The 23,368-nt window shown below is 39.4% G+C and overlaps 1 protein-coding gene and 1 long non-coding RNA gene across 2 annotated transcripts; both read left to right on the plus strand.

The window, feature by feature from the left end:
- Positions 1-8,094: 8,094 nt before the first annotated feature.
- LOC129438876 (NXPE family member 3-like) lies at positions 8,095-11,837 on the plus strand. Its single transcript, XM_073863356.1, has 8 exons — positions 8,095-8,104; positions 8,582-8,649; positions 8,980-9,411; positions 9,509-9,924; positions 10,076-10,152; positions 10,730-10,933; positions 11,082-11,419; positions 11,498-11,837. The coding sequence occupies exons 1-8, from the start codon at positions 8,095-8,097 to the stop codon at positions 11,690-11,692; spliced, it is 1,740 nt and encodes a 579-aa protein (XP_073719457.1). The 3' UTR covers positions 11,693-11,837.
- Positions 11,838-20,275: 8,438 nt separating this feature from the next.
- On the plus strand, positions 20,276-21,783 carry LOC141361585 (uncharacterized). The gene is made up of 2 exons (XR_012367728.1): positions 20,276-20,685; positions 20,785-21,783. It is a non-coding gene; the product is annotated as an uncharacterized lncRNA (long non-coding RNA).
- Positions 21,784-23,368: the final 1,585 nt, after the last annotated feature.

The raw sequence follows: 23,368 nt of genomic DNA on the forward strand, positions 1-23,368 counted from the left end.
TGAACGGCGTCCGCGTCCGGTGAGTTCTGACCGCCGCCACGGAGCGGCTGCGAAGCTCTCTAAGGACGATCTGCGTTTAACTGTGCTGAGCCGGTCGGGGGATTCGTCCTCCGGCTCTCAGCCTTCCCGTCCTCAGTCGGTAGAGGTGCCTATGGAGACTGCAGCCTCGTGTTCTACGAGAGCTGTAGAATCCGTTGCGCCTCCCTCTGGACCCGCTTCGACCGCAACACCCGAGGGTGGAGCCCCTCTTTCTGAAGCGGACTCCGACGTTCTTCCTCCCTCTGGTCGGGTTGTGACGCCGGAGTTTGACCCGGAGATGGTGGCTGTGCTCTCTCGAGCGGCGGAGGCCGTAGGGTTGGAGTGGGTTAACCCCCCACAGCCCGAACCGTCCCGCCTGGATGATTGGTTCTTTGGAGCTGCCCGGGCTTCACAGCCCTCTCCACCAGTACCTTTCTTCCCCAAGGTGCACGAGGAGCTGTCACGGACTTGGAAGTCGCCGTACTCTACCCGGTTACGGCCGATTCAGCCCTCCCCCCTCACCTCCCTCACCAACGGAGCCGCTAAGGGTTATACGGGGATCCCCCCTGTAGAGCGCGGCGTCGCGATGCAGCTGTGTCCGACCACCGCTGCCTCCTGGAAGGATTGCCCAACCCTTCCCTCTCGGGCTTGTAGACAGTCGTCCGGTTTAACGGGCGCTGCCCATCAGGCTTGTGGAGAGGCGGCTTCGGCTCTGCATGCAATGGCTTTGCTGCAGGTCCATCAAGCGAAGGCCTTACGAGATCTGCACGAGGGAGGACATGACTCACCCATCTTCTCGGAGCTCCGGGCTGCCACTGATTTGGCTCTCCGCGCTACGAAGGTGACGGCGCAGGCGATTGGTCGTGCGATGTCTACACTCGTGGTCCAAGAACGCCACCTATGGTTGTGTCTGGCGGACATGACGGAAGCGGACAAGAACAAGTTTCTGGACGCTCCAGTCTCGCAGACTGGCCTATTCGGCGAGCCGGTGGAGTCTTTTGCACAGCAATTCACCGCCGCTCAGAAGCAGACTGAAGCGATCTCCAAGATCATGCCCCGGCGCAAGAGGCCTGCCTCTCGTCCACCAGCACCGGCTGCCCAGTCTGCTCCTCGCCGAGGGCGCCCTGCGGCGGCTGCCTCCGCCCCCCCCCCAGGATGTCATCCAGACAACGGAGGGGGAACAGCCGTCGACAGCCCGCCCCGCCCGCTCCACCCGCTTCCCGTGGTCGCAAACGGGGATCTAAGCGGCCCTGAGACGGGCGACCTGGATTCGGATGGGATCACTCTTCGGGAGGTGGTGAACGCACCACTCCTTCCCCCGGAGGAGGGCCGGGTGGAAAATCTTTGGTTTCGTTTTGTTTCTGTTCCGCCGGCTTCTCAGCCGGCACCCACAAAACCACAAAAAGAGTGCATTCCTATTCCTTCTCCAGGTCTTCAGAGGATTGAGAGAGCCGTGAGCGGGCATTCATCTGCTCATCCTCCCTCTCCTCCATTGCCAGCGGACCTCAGATCAGCTCTTTGTTTGTTACGGTGGTCAGCAGAGAGGGAAGGCTGTCACTAAGCAGAGGATGTCTCATTGGATAGTTGATACTATCGCCCTTGCTTATACCTCCGCTGCCTTGGCAGCCTGATGTTGCGGAGCATCTGCTGCCAGCCTCTCACTAGCTGTATCCTCGCGAACCTGTGTTTGGCTCGGGCATCCACATTGCGTCCCACCGGGTTCCTTTGTGAGTATTTTTCCGTGGGGTTAATCCTACTAGCCCACGTTTCCCTCAGCAGAGCACTGCTTTGCTTACACAGCCACGGCTGTCATTTATACCTCAACTACGGTTGACTTTCACCCACCAATAGCATTACATTCGCAAGTCATAAGCACATTACAACACTTTATACCATTAACTAAGAATTGTAGTCAACTTTGTAATTGTTAATATTGTGAAATAAGACACTCTTGATGACATATGCAGCCTGGAAAGCGACCTCCGGAGGCTGGAGCCTTCGGATTGAGAAACGGCCAGTGAAACTCTAGTAGACTGTCAAATTGTATTCTTTTTTTAAACATCGGATGATTATTTTCTCTTTAATAGAGATGATGTAATTAATGGAAATAATTAATACATTTTTCATGAAAAGAATTATAACCTATTTTTTATTTAAGTCTGCTATGTTAGCAATTTTTTCCCATGGAAATAAATAAATTACTCTGGCCAAAAATATGTTCTAAATATGCTAAACACATGTTGTAGAAAGTGAAGCTTAATTAGTAGGGTGGTCCTTATTTTTCAACTTTTAAAAGTTTATGCTCTCACCCCACCAATATGTTTGAATAAAAAAAATTGGGCAACATGTTTTCAATATTTATAGAGTGAAATGGTAAATGGACTGCATTTATATACACTGAAAAAAAATATTCATTGAATTTAATCAATTTTTTTTAAGGTAAGTGGTTGAATACATTTTTTTAAGCTACATTTAAACAAAAGTTTTATATTTTATTTTACTTCACTAATATTTTTGGTTTAAATGTAGCTTAAATAAATTGATTGCAACCACTAACCTTAAAAAAGAGTAAATTCAATGAATCATGCCTTTTCATAGACCCATGACCATCCAAAGCGCTTTACAATTTGCCTCACATTCACCCATTCACTCACACATTCATACACCAACAGCGGTGTCAGCCACGCAAGGCGTCATCCAGCTCATCGGAAGCAACTGGAGTTAGGTTTCTTGCTCAACACTGAAAAAAATTATTCATTGAATTTAATAAATTTTTTTATATACATATATATACAACAGTTCTTTCTGGTTCTCGAATCTGATTGGCTAAGAGCTATGCAATATTCTACTGATAACGGCACAGTAACCGATTCACCTTTCGTATCATTCCGCCACCTGGTGAATGGAGGTCCTTTTAACAGGCTCATCTCTGAATGGAAAAACTGCACGCACACACGGACAAACACAGATGCGCTGTTTTTAAACACTCTCCGTGTGTCTCATTTCACTAGCTCGTAAATCAGTCTGTGAATCCCAATCGGAAGCGACTATTCCGTCAAAGATCAGCGCTCTTGGATGTTACATTAAACTTAATGGGAGTAATGTTTTGTCACATCGTGTGGACGATTAACACTTGGAAAGAGGAATGTAAACAATATTTTTTCTGGAGCAATATCTCTTCTCAGAACGCGAAAACACCGTGGAACTGCAGGTAAGCACCGCAGCTTTTAAATGTGGACATTGATCATTTATTTTACCGTATATATATATATTTTTTTCATTTCAATTTCATTGCGACTTTAAAATCTTCATCCATCGAACAATCCAGTCAGAAAACAAATATATTTCTACTTTTACAAACCATACAGCAAAAAATATATTTTCTTGGACAAAATATAAAAGTTTATAAAGTATATTATTACAGTTGAAAATATATTTAATTTTAACCTTTTTAAACCTGTTATGTTTACAGGTTTGTAACATGAACATATGGATATGTAGTGTATATTCATAGTCATAGACTTACCATCACTGATAGGATCAACACTGTTGTTTTTTTAACTGCAGCCTTGGAGGAGATGTTCAATATCACACAGGGCCTCTTCTAGCAGTGGATGTGAAGATGACACTGAAGGGCTCAATGTGTTCCTTTGCACACAATAAGATGCTCTACATCAGTAATGAGATTGGGGGACCTCACTTCATCTCACTCTTCTTGATGGAGTGCTGAGGATCCACAATGTTGTCATAGATTTCATACAATAGACACATAGAACTACAGTAATAATCAACACTCGCTATACATACTGGCTAAGATAAGAGGTTACAGTAGCCTAAGTGTTAAAAAACCCTGCCATTGCTTTATCCTCAAGTTCAATGTTGATATCGTGGCTCAGGTGTATTTCTATTAAAATAGGATGTGTTCGGAAATGAATGAAATTCTCTGCAGTTGGACCGAACTCTACGGTGGGCATGTTGGTATTTTTTAGAAGATACAAATGTCTACACACAATTTCTGCACACATTTTTTACATTTTTACGTTTACAGTTCACTCAACATTTATTCAAGAAATTTCAAACAGTGGATTATAAGATCTATTTTATGTCACAAAAAAGACCATGGAGTGCTGAGGATTTGCCAGATTTAAGAACTGTGTGAAAGAAATTGGCTCTTTTTCTCGTTTTCTCAGTCTACATATCACCTGTTAACTGCACATTTGAGCAAACAGTATCCAGGAAGCATTTTTCCAAACATTTGTTATGGTGTTGTTCAAAACCAGGTCCTTTTCAGAACACCACTCGACTAGGTGTTGAACCTCTTCTCTATAGTACGTCTCATCATTTCCTAAAATCAAACCCACTATAGTGGTGTCATCAGAAAACTTCACTATATTATTAGAGCTGTGGATGGGTGTCCAGTCATGTGTAAATAAAGTGAAAAGGGCTGGGCTGAGGACACAACCCTGCGGAACCCCTGTATTCAGGGAGAGATAGTTAATGTACAATTACATTCTGTGGTTTTTTTAGTAAAAAGTCCAAAAACATAAGTGAATTAATCAATCCAAGGTTGCTGAGCTTGTTCACCAGTTTATGAGGCACTATTGTATTGAACGCAGAACTAAAATCCACAAATAACATCCATGGTGTTTGGAAGCTCCAGATGGGACAGGCTTCTGTGGAATGTGATTGAAATTGTATCTTCCATTGATCTGTTTTGACAATAGGCAAACTGATAGCTATCCAGATTGGTGGGAATATTCTCAAAGCACTTCATAATAATTGGTGTCAAGGCAACTGGACAATAGTCATTGAGACACCTGACTGCTTTCTTTTTGGGCACAGGAACAATAGTGGTGGATTTAAGACATATGGGGACTACAGCCTGCAGCAGAGACAGATAAAAAAATATTAGTGAGCATCTCTGCTAGTTGATCAACAAATTATTTCAGCACAACCCAACACCATGGTCCCGCTGCTTTGATGATTTCAATTTTCTTAAGGATGGATCTCACCTGACAACACTCAAAAGCAAGTACAGGCACCTCCCTAGATGGTGGTACAGTCTTAGTGGACTCTGGCTGATGCATCTATCGATGACCAAGTCCTCACGTTTAAAATCTTCGTCCTTTGAATGATCAAGTCAGAAAATAATTTCTGAGGTTGCATCTCAATTTTAATTTAGTAACTAATGTGCAATGAACAGATGATACATGGACCAGGTGCTTTTATAATTATTCCATTGGTGTACTTTGATTTTAAGGGCCAATTGTGACCCTGACTATGAAAACGTCACATTATATGAAACTTACCTTTTTCCAGTAAACCGAGTTTTGCATCAAAACGTTTTTTTTTGTTACTTTTGCAATAGACTGACTTATAAACTAAAAAAAGAAAAGATTAGTAGATCCGCCGTTTGTATCTAGTCGCGCTCAAGTTTATTTTAAATCTAGACTTGTGGCAAGCGCACTCAGAATAGACGCGTCTGAAACAAAGCTCATGTTCACAGGCGAGCAATTTAAAAAGCAGAAAAAAACGTCTCGTCTTGCGTTGTTAATTGTCCCTAATACAAGAATTCTTCCAATAAGTGGTCGGGAGTCGGAATACAATCAACTTGGGCTTAAAGATGGGGGACATCTACCATCCGCAAATTACCCGAGTGGGGATGCTGTGAGTGCAGGCAGCGTAAGGACTGCAATGTTTTGTGAAAATAGTAGTTTTTACTTACTTAGTGAATATAAAAAACTAAGTAACTGAGTAATTGTCACAGGGTGACTATTGCAGGGCGGAACCAAAAGTGGCAGAGATTGGTTCCGCCCGAAGATGGTTTCTGCCCGGGCCTGATTTTTAGAAGTACCCTTCACTTTCTAGTCTCCCTAGCAACATAAATCATGAGGAAACGAGCAACAGGTGCAGTGAATTAATGTAGCAGCTCCGATGGGAAGAGGAAATGAGGACGGGCCACATAAATAGAGCTGTAACCAGCGAAGAGGTGAGAGTTGCTTCGGGCACGAGTTCTTTTATTGCCTAGGGCAGACCCAATCACACGTCCTTGGAGGAGCCGGAGGGCGCCATTGATCCACGGAGCGCTTATAGCGGGAGGAAAGAGTGCGGCAGCCAGGGAAGGCGAAAAGGACGGAGCTGTGAGATTTAAAGGAACACTGCACCGGAGTGAGCTTCTCAAGTTGGGCTGGTTGTTGATGTTGTGTTGAAGTGCTGCGTGTACTCATCTGGAACGCTGCTGGTGGCGGTCCGGCTCTCTTTCCCAGGCTGAAGCGGTATAGTTGGAGAGACATTGTGAACCTTAAAGGTTGAGAAACGAACGGAAAATGTTGTAAACAAAGACACAACACGAGGAGAAGAACGGAGTTTACGTGAGTACAAACCTGCAAGTGAATTGTGGAAACGCTGGAAGAGACGCCCTGTGTGCAGGGTTGACGTCGCCTGTTGTGTGGACCAGAACAAAGGACAGTGAGATAAATAGTTCACAGTACTCGTGAGTAATAATATTTTATGAAGACGCTTTATATACTAACCTGTCTTTCTAGTGGATACCTCCAGGAGAAGGAGGGCGGCCCTACCCCTAAGATAGCGTGGTGGGTGAGCCGAGGGAATATTTGACGGAAGCTAGTCACAGCGACGAGACCATCAGCTAGGCCGTATTTTCCACCACCAATCGGACCTGGGCAAAGTGGAAGGAGACGGGCATCCTTTGTGTACACTTGAGCGTGGTGGGTGAGTCTTTGTGCTGTGGACATTTTCACTTTTGACGTGGTGCTGTGTACTGCTGTGTATTGCTGTGTGTCTTGTCAGACAAACCCCCGCCTTCGTACACTTTGTCAAAGGAAGACGAAGAGGTTGCCGGTCTTAGTGAAGAACATCTGAATATATGTTGTGAACACGCTTCAGGCCTACGTAACGGAGCGGTGCCACGGAACGATCTCCCGTCCAGACGTTTGGGGTGCCTCTAAAGAACGGCGGTGAAGAGCTGGACAATTGGTGTACGTGTGAGTACGACTAAGGGTCACTACTATCGATGCTTTTACCTACGTAATACTTACTGTTGCAGTCCCGCCATCTGTTTGCATTACATTGGACCCCGTTTCAAGTCTGCTGATTACAGGGACGGAGAACACACCGTACCGAAACGGAACGCAAGGAGGATCCCAAGAGAAGAACGAACTGTGTGAAACCTGTACTTACTGTGAGCTGGAGTCAGCGAAGAGGTGAGAGCAAACCAAGTCGAACTAACTGTGCCTTTGTGTCCCAGCCGTTGCCTGTGGAGAAAGAGAAAGAGAGTGAGCACCAAGAGAACGAACTGTGTGAAAACCTGTACTTACCGTGAGCTGTAGTCAGCGAAGAGGTGAGAGCAAACCAAGTCGAACTAACTGTGCCTTTGTGTCCCAGCCGTTGCCTGTGGAGAAAAAGAAAGAGAGTGAGCACCAAGAAAAGGAACTGTGTAAAACCCAGCCTGTGAAGAGGACAAGAGCCTGAAGAGGCCGTTATTTTAAGTTTCCCCTTCCTCCCTCCCCTATCCATCATTTTAAGTAAATTAAATAAAGTGCATTTTAATTTTATGCTTACCTTGTGTGTCTGGTCATTGGGGTGGCTTTGGGAACCTCCTCGAGGTGGAAAAAGGGGCGTGACCTTATTAACATCTGGGTCCACCCCTACCTGTGACATAATGTTATGTCAAAGATTTAACTCATAGTTAAATTAATGGTTAAAACCAAATTTTGATGCTCGCTATCTCAGATTTATATAAAGAATTGCCTGGTTTTCTTTGACGGGGTCACAATTACTGTATGGTTATGATCCGATCTGCTGAAAATCATGCTACAGGAATCATGACAACCTATTTGGGACACAAAAGCAATGTATAATAAGCAGTTCATTCTAAAATAAATTATTCTATATTTAAACATTCTGACCACATTCTGAGCTCATTTTACTGTGAATTTGTAATTTTTGTCAAAAATGTTTCCCTCGCAGGTTGAATAACCTGTTTAGAGATACAAAGACAAGTTGACGCAGATTTCAATAGACTGATAAGTGAATGTCATTGAAGTAACGTTGAACATGGAGTCAGGTAACACAATGAACCTTGAAACACACGGATTATACAGTAAGTTATTCAAAATACTTAAATAACATTTAGTAATGAAATTGATAGAGCAGTCTATTAGCTTTTTAGTCTTTTTTAGATAAGACTACGATGAACCAAGTCGTATGATAATGCTGTGCGCAAAATAACATATTTTATTGTGGTATACGAGTATAATATTTTAAAGAACTTTCTTAAATCCTACACTTCTAATTTTGGCGTCCTGTCCGCATTTTTGTAATATTGATATTTCACACGGTACAAAAAAGATGTTTTTTATATAGCCTACTTAATTTCTTAGTTTTACCATTAATTTTCAATTTTTCAATCATTTTTCATTTTAACAATACGATTTTAAACTCCAATTATCATTGAATGTTTTCTTTATTTCAACGTGTCTAAAATTATTTTGAAATGTAGTAACAAATCTATTTATGTCATTGACACATTTTTATTTCACAGTTCACAGGGAGAGACCATGTTTAAAGATTTTGTTTACTGGACTGTGCCTTGGAATTACAGGATTTCTGGTGAGTCTAGAAATGAGTTGTCTTTAAATGTCCGACTTATAAAATTCATGTCTGATCGTGTAGGTGTCGTATTCAGTCATTGTTTTTCTACATACATTTGGAACTAAGCAACTTTGCTTTTTTGTACAAATTTGCATCTCAATCAGTGTATTCAGTGTAATGAGTTAATTGCTCATTAGTTTTTAAATAAAGCACATAATGCGAATTGTTATTTTTAATTTCCACTGTTAATGATTATTTATTTTTAAACCTGTGATGCCCTGAGAGCTTTCATGACACTTTTAAGAACAGCAGGTTAAACATTCTGACTTTTAATTATTAACCTTGTAGGTTTTATGGACCTACGTGGGAAGTAAAGAAGCAAAACATCCTCCAACCAGCTTTTTGTCACAACACTTTGCAAAACTTTACAATTCCAGAAACTTTTCCACCTCCTCTGCAGATGTTCAGCTTGAAATAGGTTCAGAAGACTCAGAGTCAAGTTCATGTTCATTTTACTCTGAATTTGGAATCAGTTCAGAAAGTTACTCCAGTTTACAGCAGACTCTTTACTGGGCTGGACCAGACAGATCAATCACAAATGTGTCTATGAGTACAAGTCCAGATCACTCCACTTTCATTATTCAGAACCTGAAAGACAGCTACCAAATAAGGGAGGAGCTTTTTGTTACTATCCATGCCAGAGACTTTAACAATAGATCTAAACAATATGGAGGGGATTTCTTTCAAGCAAAGCTTTTCTCATCCAAAAGTCCCAAAAAGGTACTGTATCTCTTACTTATCTGCTCAGTGATGTTTACTATCTAATCTAATCTTCATAGACATTAATTTGAGAATAAAGAATGTTCTTCTGTCACAGGCCAGTGTGTTTGGGGAGGTGGTGGATTTGCTCAATGGCTCCTACTCTGTGCGTTTTCTTCTGCCGTGGGTTGGAGAGGCACAGGTGGCTGTGCGTCTGATCCACTCCAGTGAAGCTGTGCAGGTCCTCAAGCATCACAGAGACACTGACTCTGACAGAGTTTTCTTTAATGGATATTTTGAAGGACCAGGACCAAAAGGGACCAGGTTGACAGAAATAGTGAAGTGTAATGTGAAGTGGGACAAGAATGGACTGGAGAGGATGGGGACTGGAGATTGTTGCTGTGATTACAAAGATTCTCGCACTGGAGAAGAATGGCGCTGTCAAAGACCCAAATCACTGCCATGCAGTGCTCGCGTGTATCACTCTATGGGCGGGTATAACAACCGTGTGACTGTCAATGAAGCAATGTTTATGTGAGAATAAATTGACTTTAGTTTCATTTTTGATTTGAAAGTGCATCCTATTTAGCATTTTTAGTCATTAATACATTTATAGTTTGAACACTGTTTGGTTTATAAAAACCATATAGTTTGAAAAAACAAATAGTAATTTACATTTTTATAGGAAGCAAACCAACAAAGACATCAATGGACAAAGAACAACAATCAAGATCCTCCCTTCCAATGAAACAGTGGGAATTGGTATGTTAGCCTTTTATACCTGATGTGATACTTTACACTGCCTGCAACATAACTTAGTTTAGGTAATACACATGACCGCTTTAAACAGGAGATTTAAAACATCATCTTGTGACACCAGAGCTTACATGGCGTCCACCTTGATGGAAAAGCCCCAATCAACCTGAGGGGATAAATGGTGAACTATATAGATATATACTATATCCAAGTAAGAATGGGAAATGAAGTGTCAAATATATTCCAGATAGAAAATGGAACTCCACAGGGAAGTGTATTAAACCCGTTATTTTTTTCTATAATGATCAATGATGTTTATAATCAAGTAAGTCATGATATAGATAGACTTCTTTTTGCAGATGACAGAGCTTTCTGAAAAGGGGGAAGGAATATTTTGTTTGTTAATACGTAGTTGCAAGAAGTAATTAGATAAAATACAAGCCCAAGCTATGAGACAGTTTAGTTCCCTCGAAAGGTTTAATTTTTTCAATTGTTTCAATTGTAAGTTGTAGATGAATTTCAATGACTAAACGCATTTAATTACAATTTCAATTTCATATCATTATTTTACTTTATCCTGCAGATGTAACACAGAAATGTCGTCCTGGTTTGCACTCACCAGTTCCAGCTGGGTTTTACCTGAATGATGTCTGGACGTCCTTTGTGTGTAGCACCCTTCATTTTACTACCCAAACAACAACACAGTGCCTGAAAGACAAACACATCTACATGATGGGAGACTCTACCATGAGACAGTGGTATGAGTTCTTGCTGAAAGCAGTACCAAGTGAGTTTCTCCCTATAAATTGAAAGCATTGAGTGTGGGTTTACTAGTTCAGACGGATTAGAGCTCAACTCAGGTTCAAGTCGATACTAAAAGACATCTATGGATACAAACATTTTGGGTTCATCATTGTTGGTTTTTCTCACTGCAGCTTTAAAGCAGATGAACCTGCATGTTGAATATCAGGCAGGTCCTCTTCTAGCAGTGGATGTGAAGAACAACATTGACTTACACTGGAGGGCTCACGGTCTTCCTCTGCGCTGTCGAAAAACTGAAGTTACTAATCTGCACTACGTCAGTAATGAGATTGATGATCTGACTGGAGGACCTCACACAGTTATTGTCTTTAATCTGGGACCACACTTTACGACATATCCTCTGGATTTCTTCACCCACAGAGTGTTGAGGATCCGCAAAGCTGTGCTAGATTTGTTACAGCGGAAACCAGACACTACCATCATAATCAAGACTGTAAACACCGGCTATAAGGTAAAAAAGAAACACACACAGTATGCATGATTTTGTACAGTATATTGTGCCAAAGGTGTATTTCTGTCTTTCTAACAGGATGTGTTCGGCAGTGACTGGTATTCTCTGCAGTTGGACAGAATCCTACGGTGGGCTTTTCAGGATGTTGGTGTTTATATTTTGGATGTTTGGCAAATGACAGCCTGTCACTACAACAAAGAGGGCATTCATCCAGGTCCTGTCATCATAAAAAATGAAATGGACATATTTCTGTCTTTCATTTGTCCTAAATGATTTTGTCAGAAGCAATAAGGAGGTTAAAGCAACAATCATGTTTTTCTATGTAACTGTTTTATTTTATTTTATTTTATTATATATTTAATATGTTAAACATAGTAATAAGTTTGTCAAAAACATGATAAATAGTGGCAGAAACTGCTGAGGGTGGCAAATAAATTACAAATTGTTGAACAAAATCTTAAAACACTCTTCTTTTTACTAGTTCGAAAACGGCTTGTATTATAATTCGATGTCTATAGAGACCCATCAGTGTCAAGGGTAGCCTATAGTCTGAATACTTTTTAGATTCGATCTTTAATACACTTTATATGTAAACATTTCATTTTTCAGATATAGCCTGAATATTATAGCCCATAAATAATAGCCTAGAGAAAATATACTGTAGTCTTACAGTACATGGCTTGTTATCTTTTTATTCTTTGTAAAACTGATTGGAATTTTATGAAAATACTGCAGTGAATTACAGTAAAGTAGTTTATCCTAAAAAAAAGATTGACTTCGGTAACATTATTTAATCATGGTTTAATTATCATTTTTACAGTGTAGGGTCAGGTACCTCTGACTTAAAGAGATAGTTCACTCAAAAATAAAATTCTGTCATCAGTTACTCACTCTCATGTTGTTACAAAACTGTATTTCTTTGTTCTGATGACCACAAAAGAAGGTATTATGAGATTATTTATAATCAAACCAGTCAGAGGGCCCATTGTCCTCCAGTATCTTTTATTTATGCGACCGCATAGAAGGGGCGTGTTGGCGTGTTGACACGCATCATTTTCTGATGACAATAATAATAATAATAATAATAATAATAATAATAATAATAAGTTTATTTGAACATGTAATAAAAATACAAAAATATACATATTATAATAATAAAGTATTTATACTGTGTATACATACATGCAAAACAAACAAAAAAAATAAAAATAAAAATGACAGATAAATAAGGACATGTACTTCTCAGCATTTTCAACCAAAATTATTATAAATAATAACTAATTCCAAAACACAAATATATTCCCATGTTCAAAAGGAGTAGGAAGAAGTTCATAAACTTTTCAAATCCCACCCCCTTTCTCTGGTTTTATCAATTAGATAAATACACAAGGATTCCACACAATTCTTATTTACATAAATATTCACCTCATATCTACCTACCTACAGCTCACATATACCCATACATACATAGACCACAGACAGATGCAAACATGCATACACACCTACAACACTATTTTCATTTCTTTCAATATACCATGCTATAACCTCAAGTCCTTTTTATAGCCATTCAATACATGATTTTTAAATAATCTCTTGAATTTACTAATTGTTGTACATGATTTCATCTTGTCACTGCAGCTATTCCATACATTAACTCCTTTAGTTGTAACACAGTGATATTTGGCATTTGTTCTAATATGTTTCTTTTGAAAAACTGACTCTCCTCTTAAGTTATGCTTGCTATCTCTCATTTGAAACAGCCCTTGGATACTGTTCGATAGCTGATGATTTTTTACTTTGTACTTGATTTGTGCAGTTTTAAACTCAACCATATCTCTAAATTTTAGAACTTTTAATTTAATTTAATTTAATTTAATTAGTTGATGCTCTATAAGTGGTTTTATTTACAATTCTTAAGGCTCTTTTTTGAAGAATAACAATAGGTTCAGTGTTCGTTTTGTAAGTGTTCCCCCACACTTCCAAACAGTAAGTAATGTATGGCATTATGAAGGAACAGTATAATGTATACAATGAGCGTTGATTTAATAGGTAATTGGTTTTATACAGTATGGCAATTAATTTGGATATTTTAGTCTTAATATATTGAATATGTGGCTTCCAACAAAGTTTATCATCTATTATTACTCCCAAAAATTTATATTCTTTTACTTTTTCTATTTCAATATCATTTATCATAAGTTTTTTGTGCAAAGGTATTGTTCGATTACCAAAAATTATAAATTTTGTTTTACTTAAGTTCAATGTTAATTTGTTTGCGTCAAACCAACTTTTCAACTTTGTTAATTCATTTTCTAAAGTATCCAAGAGTTGTTCCAAATTTTCCCCGGAACAGATGAAATTTGTGTCATCAGCAAATAGAATGGTTTTCAATTTTGTTGACACTTCCCATACATTATTTATATACAAAATAAACAGCAATGGTCCCAACACTGACCCCTGGGGGACCCCACAAATAATTTTCTTTATCTCCGATTTCTGGTTTTGCAGTTCAACATATTGTTGTCTATTATGTTAATAACTTTTTAACCAAGAAAGTGCAGTCCCCCTAATACCATAATTATACAATTTCATAGTCAATACATTATGGTCTACTGTGTCAAATGCCTTTTTAAGATCCAAGAATAACCCCACTGCATATTTTTTTTGTTCTATTGCTGTTGATATTTCTTCCACAAATAGAATAAGTGCATGTGAAGTTGTCCTGTTAGCCCTGAACCCATATTGCTGATCACACAGTATATTATGTTTTGTAATGAATTTTTCAAGCCTTGTAGAGAATAATTTCTCTAATATTTTTGAGAATTGGGAGAGCAGTGAAACAGGTCTGTAATTTGAAAGTGTATGTTTATCACCAGCCTTATATAATGGTATCACCTTTGCCAATTTCATTTTGTCTGGAAAGACTCCAGTTATCAGAGATTGATTACATAAATAAGTTAGAGGTTTGACAACACATTCAATAATACTTTTGACCATACACATGTCAATGCCATTCCAGTCAGTGGACTTTTTACTCTTAAATGCTTTAACAATGTCAATAATTTCCTTTTCATCAATTCCCATAATAAACATAGATTCTTTTATATTAACATTCTTACTTATCACATCAGTAATTTTTTCATTTTCTGCAAATTCCTCAGCTAAACCTGGACCAACTCCAACAAAAAAATCATTAAATTCATTTGCAGCCAAGGAGATATCCATAACCTCTGTTCTATTTTTAGTAATGAAATAGCTAGTGTCTTCTGATTTGTCTTTCTTTTTCTTAATAATTTCATTTAAAACCATCCAGGTGTTCCTTGCATTACTTCTATTATCCTCTAATAATTTACTATAATAATTCTTTTTATTGCTTCTCATAATTCTGATGAGTTTATTTTTATATATCTTATATTTCTGTTCTGCTTCTTTTGTCCTCTTCCTTAAAAACTCTTTGTATAACACATTTTTCTTTCTTACATGCATTTAGTATTCCATTAGTTAACCATGGTTTTTCATCAACTATCTGTTTTACTTCTTTCTTTACAAGAGGGCAGTTTTTTTCATGTGATGTTAAAACAGTCAGAAATGTATCATAGGCTTCATTCACATTTTCTACATACACTTTACCCCAGTCTTGTTTCATTAAATCCTCTTTAAATTTATTGATATTTTCTTGGGTTCTGTGTCTGGTCATTGTATATTTTTTGCAGTCTTTCCTGGTCTTAATACGACTATATATGTTTGCAAAGACTGGCAGATGATCACTAATGTCATTTATTATTAGTCCACTTTCAACTTTACAATCAATAACATTAGTAAATATATTGTCAATTAGTGTAGCACTATTTGTTGTGATTCTGGTTGGTCGTGTAATTGTGGGATATAAACTAAGGCTGTACATCAAATTAATGAACTCTGTAGTTTTAGTATGTTCTTGTGGGTTAAGCAAGTCAATATTAAAGTCTCCACAAATAATAACCATTTTTTTCTTAATGCTATCACTGAATATTTCTGTAATTTTTTCATTAAATATATCAATATTTGATCCTGGTTTCCTATACAACTAATTAGAATATTTTTAGATTTTCCCATTTCAATTTGTACTGTAATGCATTCCATGATTGTATCTACAACAAAAGACATTTTACTAACTATTTTACAATGATAACTCTTGTCTATATACAATGCAACCCCCCCACCCTTTAATTGCTTCCTATTGATGAAATACAGTTCGTATCCCTCGATCTCAGCCAAATCCTGATGTTCTGTAGTGAGCCAAGTCTCTGTTATGGCAATTGCTGTGAATTTTTTTTCTACATCTTTTAGGCACTGTTTAATTTTTGAAAGATTTGCTATAAGACTCCTGCTATTGAAATGTATTATTGATATCGTACCATCCATTTTAATATTTTTTCTGAACTGTTCAATTGTATAATATTCACAGGTGCTGTGGGTTCCACTGTAAAAGTTATTATCTGGATCAATGTCATTTTCTATATCTTGTGGTTTATGTTCGGTATATTTGTAGGTTTCCAAGTTCAATTGGTCATATGTATCAAATGAATTTCTGACCAAGTTTGTCATGCTCATTGTACTTTAACAATTTCAGTTCAGTAGGACTGTGTATTCAGTTACCTTATGCATGCCTGTGTTGCTCTTGATTCGTACCTTCATCATCATATTTATCCAGCTCCGTGATAAGAAGCACTTTCGCTTCCTCAGGTGTCGACCCGTGTAATTTGATGTAGATTTTACAATTTCTTGACCATGTTGCCTGGATCTTGTTTTGTTTTCGGAGTAAGCGTGCTTTCCTTGCAATTTCCGCATTTTTCTTAGCAAGATGTTCGTTGATGTAAACTTCTGTCCCTTTTAATTTCCTTCCCTGTCTGAGGAGTGCCAGCTTTTTCTTTCTGTTCGTGAACGGAATTATTATCGATGGAGAAGCCTTTTTGTTTTTGCTTGGCAGGGTATGACATGCCTCAATGTCCCCGCTGTCCACGTAGATGCCTTTGCTGTCCAAAAAACAAATCACCTGTTGTTCCAATGATTAACAAGACAAAAGAGAAGGCTAAAGCGTGATTTATACATAGGATAGTTATAGGCTATTGGTAGTGCACTGATGTCACAAGGTGACGATCTTTTTGGGCGGAATCGCGAGTGCTGTAATCAGCCAAATCTCTCTCTCTCTCTCTCTCTCTCTCTCTCTCTCTCTCTCTCTCTCTCTCGTAGTCTGCAGTAATCGCTGGAGTAATAGGAAACCCTACGGGTGGAAGAAACATAGGTATAAGTGACACATTTAGAGGAACAAAGGAGGAAGGAAACGAAACAGTTTGCAACGTAAACAAAGGCGGACTACTGTGAGTATTAACTCTTGTATTAGAACGAAGTGGAAAACTAACCTGTGAATTTACCAAATACCTCCAGGAGGAGGAGGGCGGCCCTACCCCTGATCCCGCGTGGTAGGTGAGCCGCAGGAACATTTTGTCTCAGCAGCCACAGCAGCAGAATTAAATATCCAGGCCGTAATGTCATCGCCCCCATCCAACCCAAGCGAAGTGGAGGACGTCGGACGTCTCTTATGTACACCTGTAGTGTGGTGGGTGAGTCCATGTATTTTTAAAACCTTTCACGTTGAAGTTGTGCTGTGTATTGTTGTGGGTTGCTGTGCAAGTGCTGTGTGTCTTGTCAGACGTAACCCACATCATCCATTTCATTGAGGAAGAGACGGAGAGGCTAACGGTCCTAGGGAGAACCATCTATCATACGCTGTGTGCGGTTCTGAGTTAGAAGTGACGGTGTGGGCCTCTGAAAGCTGCCCCCGTCTGCATGTTGACAGATTTCGGAGAACGGCGGTGAAGATTTGGAAGCTGGCAGTGTGTGTGAGTACCACTACGGGCCTTTGTATTGCTACCTTACCTGTATATTTTCCCTCGTTGCAGAGTTAGAGGCGAAGGAGCTCCGTCGTCCCGTGGTCTCTACGAAAGGGCGCCCCTGTCCGGTATTCGATCGCCCTACGGGTATTGAGGATAGGGCAGCGCTCGGCCCGGTGAGACGGTGTGACATTCCGCCCCTCTGCTGACCAGCAAACTCGCCGAGAGGGTTTTGCCCCCGGCGCCTTCTGGGAAAATCATCGCCCGTTTGACCTTCTGTGTAGGCCAGCCGTCGTAAGCCTGCCCCCGTACATTGTCGATCAGAACGCCGTACAGCGAGCTAAGGAAAAGCTGCACTTACTAGGAGCTGTAAACAGCGGAGAGGTGAGAAGCATCCAAATCTGAATTAACCGTGTTGTTGTGTCCAAGCTGCCTCTGGAGAAAGAGAGAACAGGAGTGAACGTCAGGAGAGCGAACTGTGGAAAATTACACTTACCGAGAGCTGTAAGCAGCGGAGAGGTGAGCACCATCCAAGTCCAAATTAAACGTGTCTTTGTGTCCCAGCTGCTGCCTGTGGAGGAAAAGAGAACAAGAGTGAATGTCAGGAGAACGAACTGTGGAAAATTACACTTACCAAGAGCTGTAAGCGGCAGAGAGGTGAGAACTATCCAAGTCCAAATAAAACGTGTCTTTGTGTCCCAGCCGCTGCCTGTGGAAAGAAGGAAGGAGAGTGAGCTAAATATAAAGAATTGTACGAGCCCGAGCAGTGAAATCTCTGCAGAGCGCAACACAGGTACGCAGGTGGAGAAAGTTAACCCCCAAGTACTCACCCTATTTTGTCTTTGCCTCCAGGAGAGAAGAGGAGGGCGCCACGGATAGCGGAGATAGGCAGGAGCCTGTGTTTCACGTCTCCCCCCCCTACCTTTGGCCTCCCAGCCCACCTGGCACCCCCGTTGCCCCTTTTCCCTTTCCTGCCACCTCCCTGTGTCGTGGCCTGCCTGGAAGGCAGAGAAAGAGCTTAGTTTTAATTGCCCCTCCCCCATTCCCCAAGACATTTTAAATATTTAAATAAAGATTGTTTTAATACTTACCTGTTCTCGTGTTGTCTGGTCATTGGGTTGGCTTTGGGGACCTCCTCGAGGTGGAAGTTGAGAAGGGGCGTGGCTTTAGCCAGTAACAGCCAGACCCTAGCCGTGACACTTACACATGCACATTACAGCTTAGAACTCAGTCGCGCATAGCACGCCACACGGCTGCTAGACAGCGAGGCCGCGGCACCCAGCCGGGCTCGCTATGAGACCTGTCCCTCTCTTGGGATAGTTTCGGCATCCGCCACTTGGACAAACTGGACAAATAAATCGCCAGAGATTAACCAGACCGACGGATTAACCCAAAAAGGAACAACTCCTACGGACACCTCCAAGGATTCCGTCACGTGACCACAAACTCAGGAACTCTCTTCCACTCGCACAGCTGGACGTGCACACGCGCCTCACAAAAGCCAACGCAAGTATCGCTTGTTCATTCACTGTAAAAAGTTACATATGTAATAAGAAAGAAATCCTCTGAATTTTTGGATAACTGGAGGATGTTCTTAGATTTTGTTAAAAATTGAGATATTGTAGAAGCTTTGGATGTGTGAAACTATAGAATAATGTGGTTTATTTAGTTTTATATTATTTAATTATTGATTTGTATTTTATTTATTTTATTAATAAATCCTGTAAGGGGTTATTTTTTTTTTTATATTTTGTAAAATCTCTACAAAATACAACAGTGCCCTTTGTTTTGCCTCAAAGTTACTATTTAGGCTACTAATTAAACTAAGGTCTAGTCCTGGCTTAAGCTAATCCCTGTACGGGAAACTACCCCATTAAGCTTAAAGTTAAGTTCAAGTTTAATCGATTAACTGAGGTTTATGACCCTCTCTACTGAAATTTCCATCCGTCCTCATATTAACACAGTGTATAAAAGTACCAAGAGGGAAACACTGTTGCAGTTTTGACAACAATCGCTAGTTGGCACTGCTGTCGCCATTTTGTACTGAACCAACGTCTTTACCGTTAGCACAACTACTGTACACAGCATTAACATTACTGTATGTCTGGAGAAAAATCAGGTCAGTCATCCACACAGTTGGTCTGGGAAGGAAGCTATTAAATAGCGGCATGGAGGTCTACAACAGTAGGCCTAAGTGCAGGGAAGTTGGGAGTAACAAGGAACAGTTACATGGGGAAACTATTCAATAGAGTTAGAATCCATCATATATTACAGACTATTACAGAATTAAATTATAATAAAACTAAAACCAAAACATATAGAACAGCTAATACTTCCATTCCCTCATGAAAAATCCGGCAAAGACCAGCATAGCTGGTGAGCTGGTTTAACTGGTCTCCCAGCTTGGTTTTAGCTGATATTGCTGGTGAAGCAAGTTGGTCTAGCTGTGTTTTGGTCACTTTTTAAGCTGGTCTAGCTGGACTTAGCTGTCATGCCTGCAGACCAGCTGACCCAACAGCTTAGCTACTGCCACCTTAAATCAGCTAAAACCAGCTACCAGTTTATGCTGGTCTTTGCTGGATTTTTCAGATTTTTCATTCTGTTTGTATAAATGTGTGAACTTGCCGAAATTGTTTAATTATAAACCGTTCCATAAGCATTCTTTTGTTGTACATTGTTCAACATGCTGTTATTGTTTAGGCTATAGAGATATTAAAATCTAGAAAATACTATTTAATTCCCTTAACCGCTTTTGAATTGAAACCAGTATCATTTCATTCTATGACAGCTATGTTGCGTTTAGTCTAAGATGGCGGAGCTGCAGCGCATGGGTGCGTTTGTTGCAATGGAACTGTCAGGATCCTGTCAGGACAGGGTTCTGACAGTATACCATGTTTTGTGTGAAGGCACGTGACCTTGTTTTTTAGGGCATGTGCTTTCCCTGTATCGTCTCTGACCCCGCCCCCTCGTTAATTATCTCTGTTATTGTTTGATCATTGTCACCCGTTTGCTTATTTAATTCCCTTGTGTTTGCTGTCCTGTGCTTGTTCATTTTCTATTTGCCTGCATGTAGTCAGTAATTAAGTTAAACAATTTGAACTTGTTATTATAAGCTATGTCAACTTTTAAAAGTCAAAACTTAAAATAGAACGTTGAATTGACCAAGTTGTTTTAATTTCATGCTACATTTTTTACAGTGTAGTGTATTCATAGACTTACCATAACTCATGAGATCAACACAGTTGCTTTATTTCGCTGCAGCCTTGAAGCAGATGTTCTATATCAGAAGGATGACACTGGATGGCTCAATGTGTTCCTCTGCACAGTTGTAAAACAGAGGTTTCTACATCAGTAATGAGATTGATAATCTGACTGCAGGATCTTAATCCACAGGTACTGGCTAAGTGTTAAAAAGAGGCCACCCAGCCATTGTTTTATCTTCAAGTTCAAGGTTGATAACGTGCCTTGGGTGTATTTCTGTCTTTAAAATAGGGTGTGTTCGGAAATGAATGAAATTCTCTGCAGTTGGACAGATCTCCACGGTGGGCTTTCAGGATGTTTGTGTTTTATAGAAGATACATATTTCTACACACAATTTCTGCACTCATTTTTTGTTTACTTTTACATTAAACGTATTTATTCAAGTAGCCTATTACTTAATGCACCTCTTTTTATAGAGCAGGGGTATCTTTAGATTGTATTCCACACGAAAGCCATTTTGAAACAAATTATATGTGGGATTATAGGCTTATAAACAAAATCATTAAAGTCACAGTTTTGTGACGGGTAGGATTGTTTACAATCACATTGCTTGTTTACCGATGTGTATGTTCCGTAGTTATGTTTAATTCCTGTGTTGTCTTATAGGCACAATGTGTTATTTTAACACATCTGTTTTAACGTGTAGGATATGGTGCAAGAGGCTGCTATCTGATTGCATAAGAGAAATTGTTTCCTAATTCATGCATCACCTGTTCATTGCACAGTTGAACAAACAGTATATCCGGTATATTCAGGAGACAATTTTTACATGTAGGATGCTACCTGATTGTTTAATAGGGTGTAAACCTATCCCTATAAGAGAGCTGCATCATCCGAACGCCGTACCGAAGGCCAATGACGTCGCCGCAACGAAGGCTGTCCCAATTCGGAGGCCGAGGCTCCTTCAAAAGCCTCCAGATGTAGCCTCCAAATGCGTCCTTCGTATTCCGTGAAACGAAGGATCCATCAGATGTGACGTCTATTGTAAAAAAAAAAAATTTATAACTGTAGTTAAATTAAAGTGTATATTTTGCAAATGAAATGTGCTTTTTACGATTCCAAATAATGTTTTAATTATTTCAATTATTATTGCTGTAATACTGTAAATGTTGCGTTTTACTTTTGTATATTTCTACGGTTGGTAATAGGATTTTTATATAGGCTACTGTTGGGTAGTTTAATCTGCATTAACACGTCATATTCTCTCAAATAAAAATATCTGGCACCACATTTTTAAAAGTCTGAAACGTCTCTGCTGTTGTGCCAGCCAGCGACGAGGGAACAGTGATGCAACTCCTTAGGCTAAACGTTTCGGCTTCTACCCAGTCTGACAAGGTTTCGTGATACAGTCACGTATTTTTTTATTCTTTTTTTCGTGATATTGTCACGAATTTGCGCGTTTTTTTCGTGATCGTATAACGAATTCCTGTTTTCGTGTGATTATCACGTATTGGTTACACTGCTTTTTCCTATTTTTAAACAACTGTCGCTTCGTTTTAGAGTTAGATTTGGTGCTTGCATTAGAATGCCACTTTATATATTGGTTTATTCTATTTTTTTCTGATTTATTTTTTTATATGTCGCCTGGCGTTAGGGTAAGAGCTGGGTTTGGTGGGAGCGACAATGGTAATAAAATAGGACAAAACAGTTGAGTAACCAATACGTGATAATCACACGAAAACAGGAATTCGTTATACGATCACGGACAAACGCGGAAATTTGTGTTAATATCACGAAAAAAGAATTTAAAAAATACGAGACTTTTCGGCTGTTGCATCTATCGATGACCGAGTTAAAATCTCTGTCCTTTTAACGATCCAGTCAGAAAACAATTTCTGTGGGTGCATCTTAATTTTTATTTAGCATCTAATGTGCAATGAACAGGTGATAAGATACATTCACTAACATTTTTGGGGTTATCTGTCTGATTTGAAAATATGATTTTGAAGCTTCATAATGGGCGTTCTTTGGGATTCTGTCATGAAGAATGAAACTTTTCTTTAACATTAATCCACATTATGCTGAATTTAGTGTTATTTGCCATTCTTACTCAAGACTTCAAAATGATGAATATGTGGCTGGGGTAGAAAATATACAATTGGATGACAGATTTTATGAAACATAGAAATATCCAAGTAAGAATAGGAAATAAAGTGTTAAATATATGAAGAGTTTCGTTGCAAAACGAGATAACCACCGTTTTTTTAATTGTTCAGAAATCTCGTTTTTTGGTTGTGCATTCCAATTAATATCAAATCAACTGCAGTTGGTTTGTTTTGATATAAACCTTCATAACTTAAAAAATCCAGCTAAGTAGCACCATAAAACAAAATAATAACATGATAACATAATAATAAACATGTTTTAACAAAAATGTTAAAAAATGGATTTATCTCGTTTTGCAACGAAACTCTTCATATCCAGAAAATGGAACTCCGAGTTTATTAAGCCCATTATTTTTGTCGATAATGATCAATGATGCACAACAGAAGTGCTGGGAACAAAACAAAAGGTGTAGAACAAGTTTTGGGTGGAGTAGTTAAATATATGCAGAAGAAATGCAGGTAATAAAAAAGCAGAACATTTTTAATTCCAGAATATGAAATATGGGTATGTCACACCTCAAATATTTGCATTTGTTGGAAGGCAAACAAGCATAAAAAAGATATTCCCAGTATATACAAATATATACAGTTGTATCAAAAGAGTGTCAAATAAATAACTGGGTCAGATTTTTTAGTTTCAGGCAATGGAATCAGTAAAATAAAGAAAACTTTAAATCATTAGGCAGTTATACTGCAGAAAAGATAGCAAT

The sequence above is a fragment of the Misgurnus anguillicaudatus genome, chromosome 24 (genome assembly GCF_027580225.2).
Source record: "Misgurnus anguillicaudatus chromosome 24, ASM2758022v2, whole genome shotgun sequence".
In the NCBI taxonomy this organism is placed as follows: Eukaryota; Metazoa; Chordata; class Actinopteri; order Cypriniformes; family Cobitidae; genus Misgurnus; species Misgurnus anguillicaudatus.